Below are 19,640 nucleotides of genomic sequence, written 5' to 3' on the forward strand. Positions count from 1 at the left end.
TTATATACTCTGAATTTTTTATATTATAAATTTTTTTTTCTTGAATTTTTTTATAATAAAAAATATTGAGCATCTATATTATAAAAACAAATTTTCAAAATTTAATATCAAATTTATTATTTTATTTCAATTTTCATGAAAATAAAAGAGTTGAACATTTAATGACAAATTGACTATTTTCTTTTCATACAATAATGAGATTAAGAAATTTTTTTATATCATATTTCTTATTTTTAATTCATAATTTTATATTAGATATGGATGTGATTGTTATCATATATATATATAAATATATATAAAAGTTTAAATAAATTATTTCTAATGAATTGATCTTAAATTTTTTAGAGTTACGTGATTTTGATTTGAAAAGTTGTTGAATCGATGGTGTTGAGTTAAAATTGATATAAAAACTAAGATGGTTCGTGACAAAATCAAAATCCAAAATGCCAATCATGGATTGACGTCGAAATTACAAAAAAGAAAATCATTTTTTAATTTATCTCTATTCATCCTCTTTAGTGATTTTTCAAAATTTCTCTTCTTTTTCTCCAAAATAAAAAAAATAAAAAATTTTGAAAGGACTCAATCAAGAAATGATATTTTTCATGATTTTGACAATTGACGGTTGGAAAATAATTTTACGTTTTACTTTTGTCATATGAATAGAAAATATTAATTAAATATTAAATTAAATGATGAATAATTTTTATTAAAATTAAAAATTTATTTAATTCAAAATAAAAATTTAATAATTTAATTTTTATAATTAAAAAAAATTGAATCTCTAGGACATCATACCGCACAAAAATTTGAACCATAATTCGATTTGTCCCTATCATCCTTCCGCAGGGGAAGGCTATAGTTCCCATTTTACCGGATCTTGTTTGTTACAACAACTGTTTCTAAAATTTTGAGGCAGACAGGTCAACATTGTGCCTATGTTTGTGTTTGCTTGCATTCCCAGTTAAACGACTAGACGAAAAGTAGGAGCTGGTTTTTGCCCTAGACTGTATGTTTGACTGATATAATAGGCTATCTTGGAAACATTCTCACTCAGTAGTCTGGTCACATGTTTGACCTTTTTCCCGTAAACCATGTTTGACTGCATTTATCGCTATATATCAAGAGCTTCTTTGCTGCAAAATGCTTCAAATTACCTTCTGGATATATCGCCATTGCTTCCCACTAATTTCTCAGAAGATATGTCATCAACTCCCGTTTGTTACTTAACTTCTTGCCAGGCTTGGGATGCCGACTTGCAGTACCCAGAAGACAGCTTCTGGCCATCAAGGATGCTGGAGATTAACGTTAAGGCAACTTTCGTTGCCTGTGAGAAAACCCAGGAAGGAGGAGGAGGAAAGAAACTGCTTGACGACGTCGAGTCAGGCGGGAGGAGGGTCATCGTGCAGGAAGAGTCCCACGGGTTAATACTTGGCCAGTTGCTGAACAACGTGGCAAGTCAAGACTGGCACGGCACCAACATTTGGGACGTGTTCGACTCCATGCAAATCCCCATCCAACGTCCCGTGTTAGACGAAATCGTCGGCTGTGCCCTCGCCATGGCGGCTAATGAATGTTACGAGAACCGCAAGGTTTTGAGAATGCGGGTGGAGATCGAGACGTTGGTTGATGATGATGACCAGCTGATGAATTTTGAGGAAGATCAGGATGTTTACTCTATCGACGTCGAGGAGGATGATTTCTGGGAGACAGTGGGGGCGTTCAGGAAGCTGAGGAAAGTGGTGGTGGCTGAGGATAATCACCCTCAGAATTTATGTTCGATTTGTTTGGGCGAGTTCTTGGTGGGTTCGGATATTAGTGCTACGCCTTGCTCCCATGTTTTCCATGATCGTTGCATCAGAGCTTGGCTGAAGAGATGTAATAAAAAATTCTGTCCTAATTGTGTTACCATTTTGGCCTAGGTTTGTTCAAGTGGCAACTGGAAGATAAATCATATTCCCTGGAAGGATAAGGATATGGCGGATGCACTTGCTAAAGCTGGGGTACTTAATTAGACATCAGGATTGTTGAAGGTATTCAATGAAGGAATGGGATAATCCAGGTGGAACTTGCTTGCTCCTTGGTATAGTTTTGCTTGGTGAATTGCGCAGGAAACCTTTTACGTGCAAATGAAAGTGCTTACTGCTCGAGCTGGTCCTGGTGAACTACGAGTGGCTGGATTAAGAGATTTTTGAGCTAATTTTGTACTTGTTTAGGCTAGCCTTTATGCTTATAGTTAAATGCAGGTATTGTAGCCAGTTGCTGTTTCTCTTTTGAGTGATTTTTGTTGTAGTTAAAGGTACTAGGCAAGGCTGAACGGGAGGTGGCTGCCATGATGATAGCCATGTGTTTTGGCTGCAAGCTGGGAATGGGGATCCAGCTGGTCACGGTTTTATGTCAGGCTGATGGGAAGAGTGTACGCTTGTGATTCGGTTCACTGTGTTGTATGGGATTTGCTGAAATGGAATGGCATGCGTGCAGAGTCGTGCTTTTGATGACACCGCATCTGATTGAAGCTGCGGCAGGTGAGGTTACCGATAGACCTGTCAATATGGGCCGGCCGGCCCAATCCGGCCCTAGACCTTGAGGGCTGAAAAAATATGGGTAGGCCGGACCAGCTCATATTTTATATGAATTACAAAATGTTCAACCCAGCCCACCCCTTACTAATCCATGGGTCGGGCCCGTTAGCTTATTTTTTCAAAAAAAATTATTTCTACTACTCATCAATACAAGTATGCAACTATACTATGATTTAGTTCATAAATTAAATAATAAAAACATATTACAAACAAATAAATTACATCAAAAATAAATAAATAAATACATTACATCAAATATAAATAAAATTTCAAATTTTCAATATTTAACCCACCCCTTGTTAGCCTATAGGTTGGGTTGGGCCAGCCCATTTTTATTTTTTTCAAATAAAAAATAATTTTTATAATTTTACTTGATAAATTTTTTATTAATAAAATTATTCTATGATTTAATTCATAAATTGAATAATAAAAACATGCTACAAATAAATAAATTACACCAAATATAAAAAAATAAATAAATTACATAATAAAGTTTAAATCTTTAACACAAACTACTATCTTATAAACATAAGTATATAACCAAATAATAAAAATTTCAAGACTCATTTATATCCTCCTCAATCTTCATTCTCAAGTAAAACATTTAAATCTTATTTAGACAGCAATGATGTTTCAATGTCTGAATTATTATCAATTTATCATCTAATATTCATTACCATAAAAGAAAAAGAGATAATAAGTTTTAATTTAAATTAAAATTTTTAATTTGACAAGTGAAGATTAAAGACATTGAAATATATAAAATAAACAATACTATTGATAACTAAATTATTGATTTTTCATAATTAAATATATAAAATTATTAAATTAATTAAAATTATTTTTTGGCCCATGGGCTGGTCCTGCCCCAGTCCACATCAGCTCACTGATTTGATGGGTTGACCCATTTAGACCCGGTTCAAATATAGATCAAAAATTTTCAATCCAACCCACTTCATATTTAATAAAAATGAACCGACCTTATGGGCTCGGTCCATTTTGATAGGTCTAGTTACCGAGTAATTGAAAGCCTGGCCTGCACGTAATCTGGGGCTGAAGCCAGTAACTGATGTGGGTCTGGTATGCTGCAATTTTGTGCTTAGACATGACATGCCGTTACAAGTCTTCTGCTTCTTTCCTTAAGGCTAAAGACTTGTTCTGGCATTCTGTGCCTACCATGTCTTTAAAAAAAATAGTTTATAAACATGTGAAATTTATGTGTACATACTGATTAATCATATACTATAGTCTCAAATTTAAAAACTTTATCCACAACGTTTAAAATAATAATTTTTTTATATAAATATAATTTTCTAAATACTTTTAAATTATTTAAAAAAATTTAAATAAATATTTATTTTTTTATTACATGTAATCAAGTTTTTACGTTTTTATTTTGAATTAAATAGACTTATATGATTAATAGTTAACTAATTATTATTAATCTTTCACATTCAAAAGAAAAATATAAAAATTTGATTAAATATAATAGAAAATAAAAATTTATTTGAATTTTTTTAAATAGTTTAAAAATTTTGTAAAATGTTATGCTTATATAATTGTAAGCAATTTGACTTAAGCAGTCAACCTGTAAAATGATTAGTCAACTAACAATGATTAGATTATTGTAACTATTGATTTAATTACTCTTAAAAAAAGGAGGTTAGCTTACCTTTTTATTCATTTTTTTTTACAATTAGTAGTATTAAATTTTTCTTCGAGGTTCACTTTAGACACAAAACCTTTCATTTAGCTCAATTTGTTATTATCTACTTTAACATATACATAATTAATAATCCAGCCCGAAATCAACCACACCTTCAATTTAACTTAAATTCTAGAACAACTAGAGACAAAATTGAATTAATTCCAATTATCCTATAGTTAAAAAAATAATATTTCACAAATATTGTTACTATAATATAAAATATTTAATATCATACTCAAGTATTTAATTTATTAGTTAGTATAAAATTTCTCTACTTTAAGATTAGAGTTCAAATTCAGTTCTCTCAATTTTAAAAAAAAGTTTAATATCGAGTGAAACCAGTGTAAAACATATTTCCAATTAAATCGAGAATATTAAATATAAAATTCAAGATCTCTTCTTCAATCATATTTTAAAAATTATTGATTATATAACAGATGAGATTGTAAAAATAAAAGTTACTTGAATTAACAAGTTTTATGCTTTTTTGTAATAAATTTATTTTATCAAATTACCATGCACTCTCTGCCTTTCCAAAAATAAATTACCGCCGAAATTTCCTCAGTCTACTAATCAGTAATTTCCCAGCTTATTTTGGATGACCAATAATATACAATTGTAGAAAACTTTGCTGCGGAAGTTTCGGGAACTATCTTTTTTCCCGCCAAAGAGTTTTCACGTACTATAAAAGCGAAAAACGGAAAACGTTTGCCTCTCTCAGCTAAAAAAACAAAGATTGGTTAGTCTCTCTAATCTTTCTTCCTCTGCCTGTTTGGCTGGCTAGAAAATTTAAGAAGATAACACACAATTCAAATATTTGAATTTCGAAAATTTTTGTTTTCTCCTTTGTTAACCATTAAACGAAAGAAAATGTTGTTGAGAGTCAGTTTTATTTTGGATTAACTTCTTTGAATGAAATGTTGATTTCTTAGTGAAATTCTTTTAGCTTTTGCACTTTGAGTAATTCCTTTCTCTCTCGGACCAGAAATTTTAAAGTTCTTCTCAAATTATTTGCTGTTGTTCGTTTCGTTTTGGAAGATTATTGTTAAAAGTTTTTCATAAAGAATTCGAAATCTTGTTTGGATACCGAGAAACCTGAAAAAGAAACTGTCATTCAAAATCTGTTTTAACTCTGTTAAAAAGAAAATTCTCATTTCTCGGAGTCGGACCGAACAGACACTAAAATCCTCTCCATTACGCTTAAACAAACCTTTTAAAACCTTTCCATTGATTAATTTTGTCACAGATTGGAATCAAATTTCAAGGAGAAATGTCGAATGTAACTGTCTGCGTGCGCTTCAGGCCTTTGAGCTCAAAGGAGAAAAGAGATCACGGCGATGACATCTGCATTGAAAGCTTGGACTCCGAAACCTTCACCATCAAGGTATTTGAATTTATCTTAATTTCATTTTAAACTCTGATTTCTTGTTGCTTTTACTATATTACTTATTATTTCATCAAAAATATTTAAAAAAAAAAGACAAAAACTTAAGAAGCTATCAGTTTAGCGATTTGAGTTTGTATATGATAGGATGAGAAGGAAGAAGGCTTTACGTTTAGCTTTGATAAGGTGTTCTATGAGAAATCCAAGCAAGCTGATGTTTATGAGTTTCTTGTTCTACCTATCGTTCGAGGTAAACCTGTTTATTGATTAGTTTCTGCATTTCTCATGATTCGATCAACTGTTTTTTATTTATTTCTTTGTCTTTTTTCATTTTTGAAACAGATGCTGTCGATGCTACAAATGGAACAATCATTGTGTATGGACAGGTAAGCTATTTCGTTGATCGTCTCATACTAACATTCAATCCTAAGAATCTTGCTTATGTGTGTGATTACTACATTCGAATTGGGTGATCCCTCTGTTCACTAAATACCGCGGTTAAGGATTTTGTATAGTTGATTTGTTTGGATTATTTTATTTTAAATTTTGTTTAATATTATTGACTCCTTTGTTGATGATCAATAAAGAACTTAATGGTGAGAAATGCTTTGCACATCCCTTCAAATCATTAGCCTAAAAGACCTTTAAAATTGATAGTTTAAGTTACTAATTTTCATTTCGTTGTTGTAAATACTAGTAGATAGTATTAATGTAACACATTGTCTTCACCTTTTTGATTGCTTGTTGATTTAATTTATGGATAGATTTAATTCTATCTCTTTGATTGTCTTTCATTTTCTTTTGGTGACAGACTGGGGCAGGGAAGACATACAGTATGGAGGTGATATGATGAATTCATAAATTTAGTCCAGTTAGTTAAAGTAATGAATAAATAGAATTTCATTGATGATGATATTTACCTCATTTTCAGGGACCAAACATCTTGGAATCTGATGAACAGAAGAAAGGGATACTTCCAAGAGTAGTAGATGGATTGTTTGCATGTATTAGATCTTCTGATGAGTCGGTCAAGTACACAATCAAGTTGTCAGTGGTATGGAAACATATTATATTTGTTTAGAGCCTAACACTTCTTGCTGTTCAACTACAAATGCTGTGTAATTCATGAAATTTTTTTGCTCGTCTATAGGTAGAGATCTATATGGAGAAAGTCAGGTATGCATCACCTTAAATGCTATTTGTTGTTGAATTGGGAATTGTGATTCTCTTGTAGATATTTCTGATTGGCCTTTTTGTAACACATGATATTCAAAAGCTTAGGTTAATGAAATATTATAACATGTGCTTTCCTAGCTCTTTTAGTGTGAAATCTACATGCATTTCTTATCCTCAGGGACCTTTTTGATTTGTCAAAGGACAATATTCAGATTAAGGAGAGTAGAACACAGGGAATATTGTTATCTGGAGCAACAGAGGCAAGCTATTTCTTGCAGAAATTCTAATTACATTAGTAGAACACAATGAATATTGAATCACCTAAGGTGCTAAATTTCCTTTCCAGTACTGCAAATTACAGGTGTATCATATTGGAACTAAATGTTGCATCACTAAAATGTTGAAACTTTGCAAATTACACATGTTCTGAAAGCTTTTATTTATACATAAATGTCTCCTCAGATCTCTCTGTTGGACCCTGCCGAAGCATTACAAAGCCTATCTGTAAGATGAAGAGTTGTTAGAGCTTTTTCTTACCTTTTTCATTCATACAAATATTGTTTCTGATATTGGGCTGAAATTTTAGAGTGGGATAGCTAACAGAGCAATTGGAGAGACCCGTATCCTTTTTTATTTTCTGTTTTTATATCTTTTTATTAATTTCTTAATCATAGAAAAGTAAAACTTCAGTTACAGAATGCACAATCATCACCTTTCCTTTTGAAAACTTGTCTTCAGAATTTGTTGTAGAACTTAAACATAGATAGAAATGAACATGGCAAGCAGCAGGAGTCATTGTGTTTACATGTTTACGCTCAACCAAGAATCAACTACTGAGAACAGGTATAGCTTATCCCTTACTACGTTCAAGGCCTTGAATTAGTTTATCTTTAAATTTCGCAATGTGGTCAGGGTGAAATCTGGAAAATTAATTCTTGTGGACCTGGCGGGGTCAGAGAAAGTAGAAAAAACTGGGGCTGAAGGAAGAGTTCTTGAAGAAGCCAAAACCATCAATAAGTCCCTCTCAGCATTAGGTAACGTGATAAATGCACTGACATGTGGTTCACCAGCCAAAGCAAACCATATCCCTTATCGTGATTCCAAGCTCACTCGAATCTTGCAAGATGCTCTTGTTAGTTCTCTAACTCCTAAGTCCACCTCTCTGTATTTTCATCCAATCAGTTTGCCGATCTATTGGTTTTCACACTAAATTTGCAGGGGGGAAGCTCCCGCACTGCATTACTTTGTTGTTGCTCACCAAGTTCTTTAAATGCATCAGAAAGCCTGTCTACTCTTCGTTTTGGTGCAAGGTTCATGAGCCTGAAATCTAACCTCTGATGAAACATGCTTTTATACATATTTTAACCCAAGGTTTAAGCATTGGGGAAAGCCTAATTTCATCCTTTTCAACGTTGCAAAGAGAAAAGGGCATTATTATCTTGTCAATGAAAATGCTGACTTCAGTTCTCTTTGTAGAAAAGTACTTTTTTAAAGCAAAAAGAAAAGGATTCAACCTTTGTTTAAAAACCACAAACTTCAAGATGAATACCATTAGTTATATGGATAGAAGATGACTATCTAATAATTGATATTCTTGAAATTTGAAATGTTGGCATCAGCCAATCCTTTCATTTGACTTCATGGGTTTAACTTTCATGGCAGGGCAAAGCATATAAAGGCCTCAGCACTTGTTAAGGGCAATGAAGAGAAATATCTTAAGAAGAATGGAGCTTGTTCTGCAACTAGAGATGAGTCGTTTGATATAATTCTAAAAAAGGTTAGTTTTATGTTCTGACATCCTGTAGATGAAATATTCATGTCACTTTCTAAGATGGTTTCTACTTGTTTAGATGAGTGAGAGACTCGATGCTGAAGATGTGGAGTTGCTTGAGGAATTATTCATTCAGGCAGGACTATTTGTCGATTTTGGTTCAACAGAAGACTTGGAATCAGCCTATCAAGATGTTGCTCAACAAACCATTTCTTCGTTAATTCAAGCTGTGGAAGACCTCAAATTTACTGTTGAGATGGTAATAATTTTCACTAAATATTTATTGTCTTCTACTGGAGAATAAGGGAAAAAAATGAAAAGGGTATTAAAGTGGGATGGTGTTCTTTATTAAATTTATATCCCCTCTTTTAACTCTCGTGATGATAGCATCTGGCTCTAAAATGAAAAAGGAAAGAAAAATCTAAATCACTTTTGCATTTGATTGCAACTTTCAGTTAGTTATGCTCTAGTTCTTGCCCAAAGTATTAGAACAATCTGAATACGACACTGATAATATGATCAAGGAAAGACTTGCATTTGTTTAGCTTTGACGTCGTTTCTCATGCAATAGCTGAGCCTACCATCTTTGCAGCTTCAGGGAGAGAACAAGGCTCTCAAGGAAAGATTTGCAGCTGCTGAACAGTTTGATGCTTTGCGTGGAGAAAATGCAGGTTTTCTTCATAAGATTCTAGGCTTTCTCGGCTCCTTTTTTTCCAAGGAGTTGTATGATTTAGCTATTAGCATCTAGGACTTACTTAAGAACCGATACGTGAACCCTTTTCCTTGGTCGCTGATTTCTTGGGTTGTAAGTTTTTGGTATAACAGCATCAGGATTTAATGCCATACTTCATATCCTATGCTAAAACTTCTCGTAGGATCCTAATGCGCTTGTGGATTGCATTATAAGACAATTTCACTGCCTATATTAAGTACAATTATTGCATGTGTACGACGACTGATGGGCATTGCATACTAAAATCTTACTGTTGCTCCATTAGTTGTTGAAATTGAATTGTCATGCTAATATGCTATTGAATTGGTGCGTCTCTATACAGAATAATTCATTTCTGCATGGTTCTCTATGGCTGCGTTGGAACTCCTGGCAGGGGCTAAGATAAGTGAAATCCTCCTCTTGGAATTCCTGTGATAAGATAAGATCACGACCCGCGAAATCATAGCTGCTGTGAAACTCCCAACATTTTGTTTTGAGTCAGCCAACGGGGCCCAGCTTTGAAAGGTGTGAAGAAGGCCCACGGTGGGGGTTAAAGTTGTCAAAAGGTTTTTCAATATCTGTCGAATTGTGCAATGGGTGATGTTGTTTGGGTTGGTAAGTCTCGGGCTAGATGGTCGTGTACATCTTCGAGAGGGAAAAAGAACTCGGCAAACCCGTGGAACAAATCTGGGGTCCCACCTTTTTTGTAAGAGGGTATGAGAGGAGGATGACCCCTCGATTGCCCCAAAAGCAAAACAAAGTTGTTTTGCTGATCAAGAATATTGGAGCTAGAGATACAAGAAAAGTAATGGAGTACAAACGTGGATAAAACAGGGAGTCCAAGTAAAAATGCTTTATGCCACCCGTGGAAGGGAAATTCATCACTTTTGCTTGCAGAATGGTGCTCATTCCCTGCCACATGCTTTCCCCAAAACAACCTCAGGATTCTCATGCTTTGCACTGAAATTAAAATTATAGTCTTAAAGCACAATTAGCCCAATACTTTGTATGTTTCCAAGTGCTCACGGGGGTCTGTTTTAGGACAATGCTTTTTTGTCCTTTACTTGACATACGACAGCAGGATTACAGGAATGAAAGCAAAACCAGGGCAGAAAAAGCTTAGCTTTTTGACTGTCGCCCCCCACTTGGCTTCAAAGCAAACTCTCCCCATTGCCCATATAAACAATCAAAAAAAAGTTCTCTCCTCATCATTATAAACCTTTTCTCGGTGCTTGTTAGTTTTTAGCCAACAAGGCTATCACTCCCGAGCCATGGCTTACATCACCTCTGTTATCCAAATCATAACGTTGTTTGCCATCCTTTTCTCTACAGCAAGCTCTGTTGACTTCAATTTCCCGGCTGTTTTCAACTTTGGTGATTCAAACTCTGACACGGGTGAACTTGTTGCTGCGCTTGGGGACTTCCTGGAACTTCCCAATGGCCAGACTTACTTCAAGGCTCCAACAGGGAGATTTTGTGATGGCCGGCTCATCATTGATTTCCTAAGTAAATGCTCTCATCCCAACTTTTTAAGCTATATTCATATATAAATTATGCTTTGCATTGCATTTAGATTTCCATGTTCATGGAGGCTGTACCTTTCATATATATTCAATTAGTCCCATGGTCATGTGGTCCTAACCAAGAAAAAAAAACGGGAGCATTTTTAACATCCTGGAAGAAGTTCTAAAGTACCCTTTCCAAATATGGGGTTCAATTTCCATGTCTGTGGCATACTTTTAACTGTTTTTGGGTAATTCTTTAATACAAATTAATCAGCCTACTCACATGGTAACTGGTAAATGGAGTTGATGCTTTTGGGTAAAGATTTATGGGAGCAAAGCGGATCTCTTATGCTATACACATTCTTCAAAAGTTTGTTAGCTTTTTTTTTTTGAGTTTTTCCCGTGTTTTTGAAAATAATTTTTTTTATAATTTTAATTATTTTTAATCAAGAAAAATTAATGCTATATAAAATTATTTTTAATAAAATTGATCAATATATGTAGATTTGTGCTTTAAATCGATTCATATCTTTTGAATTTTTCTTGTCGGAACATTATTTCTTATTAGAAAAAAAACTTTTAAACATTTTGAACATTTTAAAATAGTTTTTGATACACGAAGCAAAACTTTTGAGTGTTTTAAACATATTTAAATTTTGTGGAGTGGTTTTTGATAAATGAAGAAAAACGTTTGAGCATTTTGAGTATTTTTTTTCAAATAGACATATTTGATTATATTGTTAAATAGAATATGGTGTATTGTTTGAAATTGTTGATTTTGTTAATAAAATTCAATAGTTTTGATAGTTTTTAAGCATTATATAACTGGTTTTTATGCATTACGTGATTAGTTTTAGATATTACATTATTAACTTTTACGTATTGCGTGATTGATTTTTAAGTATTGCATGACTAGTTAATAAAGTATTACATGATTGATTTTTAGATAATTAAAAACCAGAAATGCAATGATTAAGTTATGCAATATCTAAAAACTAGTCTTGCAATATCTAAAAATTAATAGCATAATGCCTAAAAACTAGTAATATAATATTTAATAACTAATTGATTTGTTTACTTGAAGTCATATTTAAATTATCAAAGTCATATAGTTTTTTAATTTATAAATATATGTAATTAATTTTAACTCTTTAACTTTAAAATTTTATAAATAAATTTTTTTAATAAATAAAACTATTATCCATCAAAATCTTAACAATAATTGCATTATCATTCATTTATGGTGATTATTGGGCAAAAAGTTGAAAAGTATGGGAGCATGTGAGAATGGGGCATTCCAACTCTCTAGTTTACTAGAATACAAAAAGAAGTGCGTTTTGCTTTTGGTGCTCGTTTTGGCAACTTTTGTGCTTACCACAATTGAAAGCAAACTCCCACCGGCTGGGACACATACGAGCCACCAAACCAATTATTATTTATAGTTGGCAACAAACATGACAAAAGTGTACGCTACAAGCCCTTGTGATCCTGCTGTGGTGCTGGCAACCATGGCTTCCAAGGCTTACATTCTCCAAATCTTTTGTGCCTTGCTGTTCATCTTCTTGCCTCTAACCAATTCCATTACCTTCAAATACCCTGCTATTTTCAACTTTGGTGATTCTAATTCTGATACGGGTGAGCTGGTTGCTGCCGGAATCGAAAGCCTTGAACCACCTCACGGCCAAAGTTACTTCCAAACACCGTCTGGGAGATACTGCGATGGCCGCCTCATTATTGATTTTCTCAGTTAAACCTTCTGACCATTTTCACAAATTGCATCGGCATTTAGACTTTCTGTTGCATATGCAGTTTTGTTCATCATGACTCCGCTTCACCCCCTGCAAATTTGTATATCACCTGGCTTCTCTGTTTCCTCTGTTTTTCCTGGGAGAAACTAGAGGGTTTCTTGCTCTTTCCCATACTTTATGGCCCTTCTTTTGATCTTTTTGATATAGTTTTCTTTGCTTATTGATATATGTGTTGCAGTGGATGCAATGGATCTGCCATTTCTAAATGCTTACCTGGATTCAATTGGCACACCGAGTTTCCGCAAAGGGTGCAATTTTGCAGCTGCAGGATCAACTATACTACCACCTACTGCAAATGCTGTCAGTCCGTTTTCTTTGGGAGTTCAAGTGGCTCAGTTTTTCCGGTTCAAAGCTCGGGTTCTGGAATTGCTAGCTACAGGTGCACACATAGATCATCTTCCAGAGAAATGCAGTCATCTTTATTGGCACTACTGCATTTATTTTTAATTGAGAGCATTTTTCATTAATAGCAGTTAAGAAATCTTAATAGATACACCCGCTTTTTCCATTTAATTGCAGGTAAAAAACTTGAGAAGTACCTTCCAACAGAAGATTTTTTCCAGAAGGGGCTGTACATGATCGACATAGGCCAGAATGATCTTGCTGGTGCCTTTTATTCTAAAACGTACGATCAAATACTTGCCCTAATTCCTTCAGTGTTGACAGAATTTGAAACTGGAGTAAAGGTCAGCTTCAAGAACACTAAACTACCTCTTACGTCAGGACTTTATTTAGTTATTTGTTTAACATCTTCAAGGTTTCTATGCAATCCTCTGCGTTGAGGGGCGCATTTCATTATCATGATGAGCATCCTAATCCTTGAAATTCTTTGGTTTCCATTGTAGAAACTATATGATCAAGGGGCTAGAAATTTTTGGATTCATAACACTGGACCTCTTGGATGCTTAACTCAAAATGTTGCCAAATTTGGAACTGATCCATCTAGCCTTGATGAGCTAGGGTGCGTCAGCAAGCATAACCAAGCTGCTAAAGTCTTCAATCTGCAGCTTCATGCCCTTTGCAAAAAATTGCAGGGCCAGTGTACAGATTTGAATGCCACATACGTTGACATCTACACAATCAAGTCCAACCTTATAGCAAATTATTCTAAACTTGGTGAGTATGGTGTAGTACTTTCTATGATGAGATTGCAATAAGAGGTAAATGAGGGGCAGGGGCGGAGCGCCCCTTTGTAATGGTCTTCCAAAATTTTTAAATTTTTTTTATATTATATATTTTTTAATAATTTTTTATTAAATAATTAATATAATTAAAAAAATACTAAAATGACTTTACAAACTCTTTTCAATTTTACTCAAAGTTTTTCTTTTTTTTTGAATTTTTAAGTTTCTCTACCTATCTTTTCCTTTTTTCTTTTATGTTCTTGTATTGTGAAATTATAAAAAAGTAAAGTTTTTATTTAATTTTTTACATTTATATTATTATTATTATTTATGTTTTTCAATTATATTCTATTTGTTCATATATTTTAAGTTTTTATATATTTTCTTTTTTAAATTTACACAACTCACCAACCATTTTTTTTTGTTACATAGGTTATATCTCCTATTTGTCATGATTTTTTTTCTGTTACGTGGATTTTATTTTTAATGATTTTAATTTTTAAAAATTAAAACTTATTGTATATATAATTCTCAAATATAAGTTCTAATATTGTATTATTGGTTGTTGTTTAAAATTTCACTAATATAGTATTTTTTTTATTAATCTTAATTATATACGAAAAAATTATCTTGAATATATGTTTTTGATGTGTTTTATATTTTACATTTAGTCAAAAGGAAATCATTTTGAATATAAGGAGAAATTACTAATTCTGTATATTGTATTTAACTATTTCTATTTTATGCATTATAGTTTAATATTTGATGTTATAAACTTAAATATAATAAAATAAAAATATTAATGGTGACTACATTAATTTTTTAGTTAATTATATTAAGAAAGACAAAATTTCAAAATAAAATAAATAATAAGTTTTTTATAAATAATTTAATTGTTCATATTAAAAAAGATATTATCATCGTCAAACAAAATATTTCTAAAACACTATTATAAATTTTTTTTTGTTTCTTTTGATTTACATATTATATAAAATTATTGTCTGTTATAAATATTTTAATTATTAATAGTTAAGTTCAATATATTATTTTTAAAAATTTTTATTTTTTATTTTTTTTAACTTTTAAATCTCTAATAAAAATTGACTAGCTCCGCTCCTCACGAGGAGTACATGTATGGAATAGAAAATGATTTGAGTGCTTTTAACATTTTGTAGGATTCGAGCAGCCTATAATGGCTTGCTGTGGATATGGAGGTGGACCTTTGAATTATGACAGTCGAATTGCTTGTGGGAAAACAAAAGTCATCAATGGAACCTCAGTGACAGCCAAAGCATGTAATGATAGTTCTGAATATGTGAATTGGGATGGAATTCATTACACAGAAGCTGCAAATCAGTACCTTTCGACACAAATACTCACCGGAAAGTACTCCGATCCACCCTTCTCGAACAAAATGCCGTTCCTTCTCAATCTCAGGTTCTGAAGACCTTAATTTACTCTCTGCTGGTAACTCTCTTTTTTATTTGACTTCTAGCAGTCATTGCAAGTATTATTGATCAAAAACCTTACCGTAAAGAATTATAAATTCGTGACTGGAAGTCCAGTTTCCAGATATTGCACTCTTCCAATAAACTTACCCTATTGACTCAAAGGTACTGTATATGTGCAGAGTGTGTGTGTGATGAAATGCAGTTCAAATTGTTCATTCATGAACGAAACGTTTGACAGCTCTCTCTGTATGGTATGAGCTTACTTGCTTCGTTTGATCTGTGATCCTAAGAATTCCGATTTATGCAGATCATTGAAGTAGATCATGTGCTATAATACAACTTCTTCTGAGCACCAAGTAAGCATACAACCTTAGACTATACATCATTCCAGTTTTGGTTTTCTGAATGAGAACCAAAAATCTGTCCTAGTTTCTTGGATTGCAAGTTTCTCATCAACCATCTTTTAACATGAAGGATTGTATAAAGGGGATTTGAAAGACAAATCACAAATCCTATAATACAGATTATGCCTTTACTTCTTGGAGACATAAGCATAGTATTGTGCCATGGGAACAACAAAAGCAATCACCAACAAACCTCCAACCACGAGACTGAACTGTCCTCGTTTCTCCTCTGTCTCTTCCCTGGATTTAAAATTGGACTCCCTCTTATTTTCCTTAAACTGGGGGCCACCAGGATCTGGGATTCCATCAATGGCAGCAACTAGCCTTTTGGCACTGCTGTAAATTGCTTCGTTGTACTTCTCATCTGTGGCCAAAACTGCAAATTAAGAAAACAGTATGATCAGTATAACTGCAGCTAAAGAAACGAACCCCTCTTCTCTTTCCTAATGGCTTGCTTGATCTCTCAGCCTAAGCTATACCATGGATGGTCAATTGCCGGGAAAGCAAATAAAATGATTCGCAGAGCAACCAAATAAGTTCATTTATAAGAGCCGGTTCTGGGTTACTAACGATGTGCCAGTAAGGACAGTAAATCCTCATTGGACCGGGGAGGATGTCACAGCCCCAAAAGGAGCTATTAGATTGAAACTGAGTATTTAAATGTTTCTACCATCTCAAGCTGCGAGGGGCCTCTAGGACTAATCTTTATAAGAAGGTTTTCGATTTTGGCTTTAGTAACAAAAATAAAAGAAATACTTACCGGGAAGGTTTTCTGATACAGTAGCATCCAGAATTTTTTCTCCAACAGCTTCAACAAATGCAGGTCCCCCTGTGATTGCCCCTTCTTTTTGACTTGTAACAAGCACAACAACACCTTTATTGTTGCCCTCTTCAAGTGTGGGATACCAGCGCTCCAAAACTTGGTCAGCATACTCAAAAGCATCAGCTTTGCTCTGCAATCAAATCTCATCAATCAAATCTCAAACTTTGCATCTGCTTCATAGGTTAAAAAGCAATCCTACATTCCCACTGTTTACTGAGAAACTCTCAAAAAGGGAAAGAAAAGGAAGCCATAATGTTATGATTCCTGGTAAACAACCAGGTCAAATGAACTAATCAGCTTCAAGAATTGCATAGAGCTTTCATTTGTTCTTCTTCCTTTTACTTGGTTTCAGAAAACAAACAATACTAACAAACCAACAAAAGGGTAATATCCAAGTAAACAAGTCAATTCATCAAAACAAGATCTTACTGTGAGCTTTCTAACAGTAACAAAGTTAATGTGGAAGTTCTTCCTTGACTCCAAATCAGATAAAAGCTGCCTCAAATCAGATTTTGTCACTCTACTAAGCACATTAGCATCATCAAAAACATAGGAGTCCTTGGGTGGCCCTTCATTGATTACATCAAACTCTGATGCCCATGCATTGCCAGTGTGCAAGACTGGAGAAAAATTGAGTGCTAAAGAGATAGCTAGAGCTGCTAGTCCTCGCTGTGCATGAGCAAACCAAGTTTTGGGTTCTGCCAAAGATGGTTTTAGTGATTGAGAAGTTTGTTTCCTGAGGGCACAAGTAAAGGGTTTTGAGAGAGGGAGAGGAGCTGATCTTGGTTGAATTGAAGGTGACAAAAGGTTCTTAGAAGTGGATGCTTTTGGATTCAGGATCGGAGAAAGAGAGTGAGATGAGAGAATGGTTTCCATTGTTAACTGGTCACCAGCTGGTGGATAGGAGAGAAATGAATTTTTTTTTTTTTTTGAAAGAATTAAAACACAGAAATGAAAGATTTTTTCACCATGTGTCTCTGGTTTCCGTTTCACAATGCTTGAGTGGTTTGGATTTTGTCCTGTTTTGGATTGGTTGGCCACATTTTCTCTGGAGGATAATGTCCCTCAGCCATGTAGATAAACAAAGGGTACCTTGGTCTATTCATGATTTGCCAGGAACATTCCAAATGGCTTATCGGGGGACACACCCTTTTCCACTTTCACTAAAATGACCACAATGCCCTCCTGTAAGTAAAAAAAATATGGGACATAAATTAACCTAAGTAACTTTCCCACGTTATTCACGGTATCTGGTGAAAATGACGCAGGTGTAGAGCTCTTGAACTTGTTTGCAGTTGAAAAAGAAAAGATGAGATTGAATTGGAAATGATAAATTAGAGATTATGATTCATGCCGGAGGGAGATTGAATTAGACTTTTTATTTCCTTCCTTTGTAACTATAAAGTCTAAGATTGGCATTATATAATAAAATTGCATAATTTTTTTAGGAAAAAGTTAAATTGTGAGTTTCACCTGATGTAGCATATAGACCAGAATTAATGGAATAATTTAATTAATAAAATAATAAAAATATTTTAGTAAACAATTAATAAAATTAGTATTATTATATAATTTGAAAAATAATTAAGTTATTAATGTAATTTAAGTAATTAATTAAAATAATATATTAATAAATAAATCATAATTATTTTTAAAATGATTAAATTAATTAATGTATGATCAACTTAATTAAGTAATTTAATTAATTAAATAGAATAATGTATTAGTAAACAATTAATTAAATAAATAATATTAGTTAATTTTTAAAATAATTAAATTAATTAATATACTAATAACTGAATTAATAAATTTAATTTACTAAATAGAATATTGTATTAGTAATAGTTACTTCTATTATATGAAGATACGATTTTGGAGAAAACGTGTTTATGATGTGTTTACTTAACTTTTGTTTTAATATTTATATGATTATTGATAATTTTGACCTAAATGCTTTAAAACATGGTTAATCTAACTGAGGGGATGTCAATTACTTGCCGAGTAGTCGTATTTATTTCTTTAATTTTCATCATTTTTACAAATTTTGACATTTTTGCATATTGGAAATTATATTTGCTTAATAAGAGTTTTGATTAGCAAGATTAACACCTACCCTTGGATATCTATAAATGTTTATGTGAGTATTTAATTTAAGTTTGTAACAAAATGTTAGCTAGATGAGGACTTTGTATTTGTAACTTTTATTATATTAGGAAATTAAGAGTACTTAGATTTAAATCAAGCATTGGAATTATTTATTAGGCTCCAAATTAGTGAGTGGGTTGTTCTTGTCATTACAAAAAAAAATTAAAACCCAATTAAAAAATTATTAGATTGAACCATGCAGAATTTTTTTTTGAACCCATAAAGAAAAGTTAATATAAACCCTCGAAATCGAAAGCTGACGCAATTGAACAAGCTACAAGGCATATGTACAAAATTTCATCAACCACTGCATGGGGGGAAACTTAGCAGTGGGACAACAAAAAGCACCCATCCCCATCTATCCAAGTTACAAAATCTCTGACACCTTTGAAAATACTATTTCAAATTTACCACTTCCTATTGAGAAAATTTCTCACTGGTGTATTGGGTTGTGATGGGCTTCCAACTGAAGGAAGGCTTCCAGTTGATTGTATCTCTCTTCAAAGTGTTCATCGTCCTTCATGAAGATCTTCAGAGGAAATTGCTGTCCGCGAGAAGTTGTCATTGTCAAAGGCACTTAGACCAGAGTGAGGACCCGAAGAAAACATTGATGATGTCTCATCAGACTCAGAAGTAGTGGAGGATTGTCTCTGGTTGGGCCGGTTGTTGGAAATGTTTAACATTGAATCTTGATATTCTGTAACATGCTGCACCATTTTTAATGACTAAACCACTTCACCGGTCGTGGGCCTTGGACTTGCCTCAGGAGCAACACGAGCAGCTCCAGTTGTGCAAACCGGCGCAAAATTAATCTTCCTTCGGGGACTTCCCTCCAAGCCTTGGTTCAGCAAGCTTTTCCAACCGGTCTTTGTCTCTTAGAATTGAGCTCGCCCAAGTGACAAGGTTCACCTGCCCTGATGGTTGTGACATATCAACAGGAGTCCCTCCAGTTATAAACTCAAGCAGTACAACTCCATAGCTGTAAAGATTACTTTTTAGCAGTAGATGTCCAGTCATAGCATACTTAGGGCTATATACCATTTCTTT

The 19,640-nt window shown here is 33.4% G+C and overlaps 3 protein-coding genes across 4 annotated transcripts; 2 read left to right on the top strand and 1 right to left on the bottom strand.

The window, feature by feature from the left end:
* The first annotated feature begins 5,541 nt into the window (after nucleotides 1-5,541).
* LOC110415338 (ATP binding microtubule motor family protein) lies at nucleotides 5,542-10,380 on the top strand. The gene is made up of 15 exons (XM_021426960.1): nucleotides 5,542-5,674; nucleotides 5,822-5,924; nucleotides 6,017-6,060; nucleotides 6,486-6,515; nucleotides 6,606-6,728; nucleotides 6,825-6,850; nucleotides 7,029-7,110; nucleotides 7,313-7,354; nucleotides 7,437-7,470; nucleotides 7,618-7,693; nucleotides 7,763-7,982; nucleotides 8,069-8,160; nucleotides 8,513-8,627; nucleotides 8,701-8,880; nucleotides 9,214-10,380. The coding sequence occupies exons 1-15, from the start codon at nucleotides 5,561-5,563 to the stop codon at nucleotides 9,367-9,369; spliced, it is 1,437 nt and encodes a 478-aa protein (XP_021282635.1). The 5' UTR covers nucleotides 5,542-5,560; the 3' UTR covers nucleotides 9,370-10,380.
* Nucleotides 10,381-10,498: 118 nt separating this feature from the next.
* Nucleotides 10,499-15,436, top strand: LOC110415336 (GDSL esterase/lipase At1g54790-like). Of its 2 annotated transcripts, none has more exons than XM_021426957.2 (5): nucleotides 10,499-10,839; nucleotides 12,825-13,025; nucleotides 13,166-13,332; nucleotides 13,492-13,762; nucleotides 14,946-15,436. In XM_021426957.2, exons 1-5 carry the CDS (start codon nucleotides 10,605-10,607, stop codon nucleotides 15,212-15,214), a joined length of 1,143 nt encoding a protein of 380 aa, XP_021282632.1. In that variant the 5' UTR covers nucleotides 10,499-10,604; the 3' UTR covers nucleotides 15,215-15,436. The 2 variants fall into 2 exon arrangements, with proteins under 2 accessions (XP_021282632.1, XP_021282631.1); XM_021426956.2 differs by lacking the exon at nucleotides 10,499-10,839 and adding an exon at nucleotides 12,292-12,584.
* Nucleotides 15,317-17,471, bottom strand: TLP18.3 (thylakoid lumen 18.3 kDa protein). The gene is made up of 3 exons (XM_021426959.2): nucleotides 16,878-17,471; nucleotides 16,386-16,578; nucleotides 15,317-16,001 (listed from the first exon to the last, which is right to left on the bottom strand). Exons 1-3 carry the CDS (start codon nucleotides 17,322-17,324, stop codon nucleotides 15,754-15,756), a joined length of 888 nt encoding a protein of 295 aa, XP_021282634.1. The 5' UTR covers nucleotides 17,325-17,471; the 3' UTR covers nucleotides 15,317-15,753.
* Between the last annotated feature and the right edge of the window lie 2,169 nt (nucleotides 17,472-19,640).

This window comes from Theobroma umbraticum, unplaced genomic scaffold (assembly GCF_002168275.2).
Source record: "Theobroma umbraticum cultivar Fairchild unplaced genomic scaffold, ASM216827v3 scaffold_147.0, whole genome shotgun sequence".
Taxonomy (NCBI): Eukaryota; Viridiplantae; Streptophyta; class Magnoliopsida; order Malvales; family Malvaceae; genus Theobroma; species Theobroma umbraticum.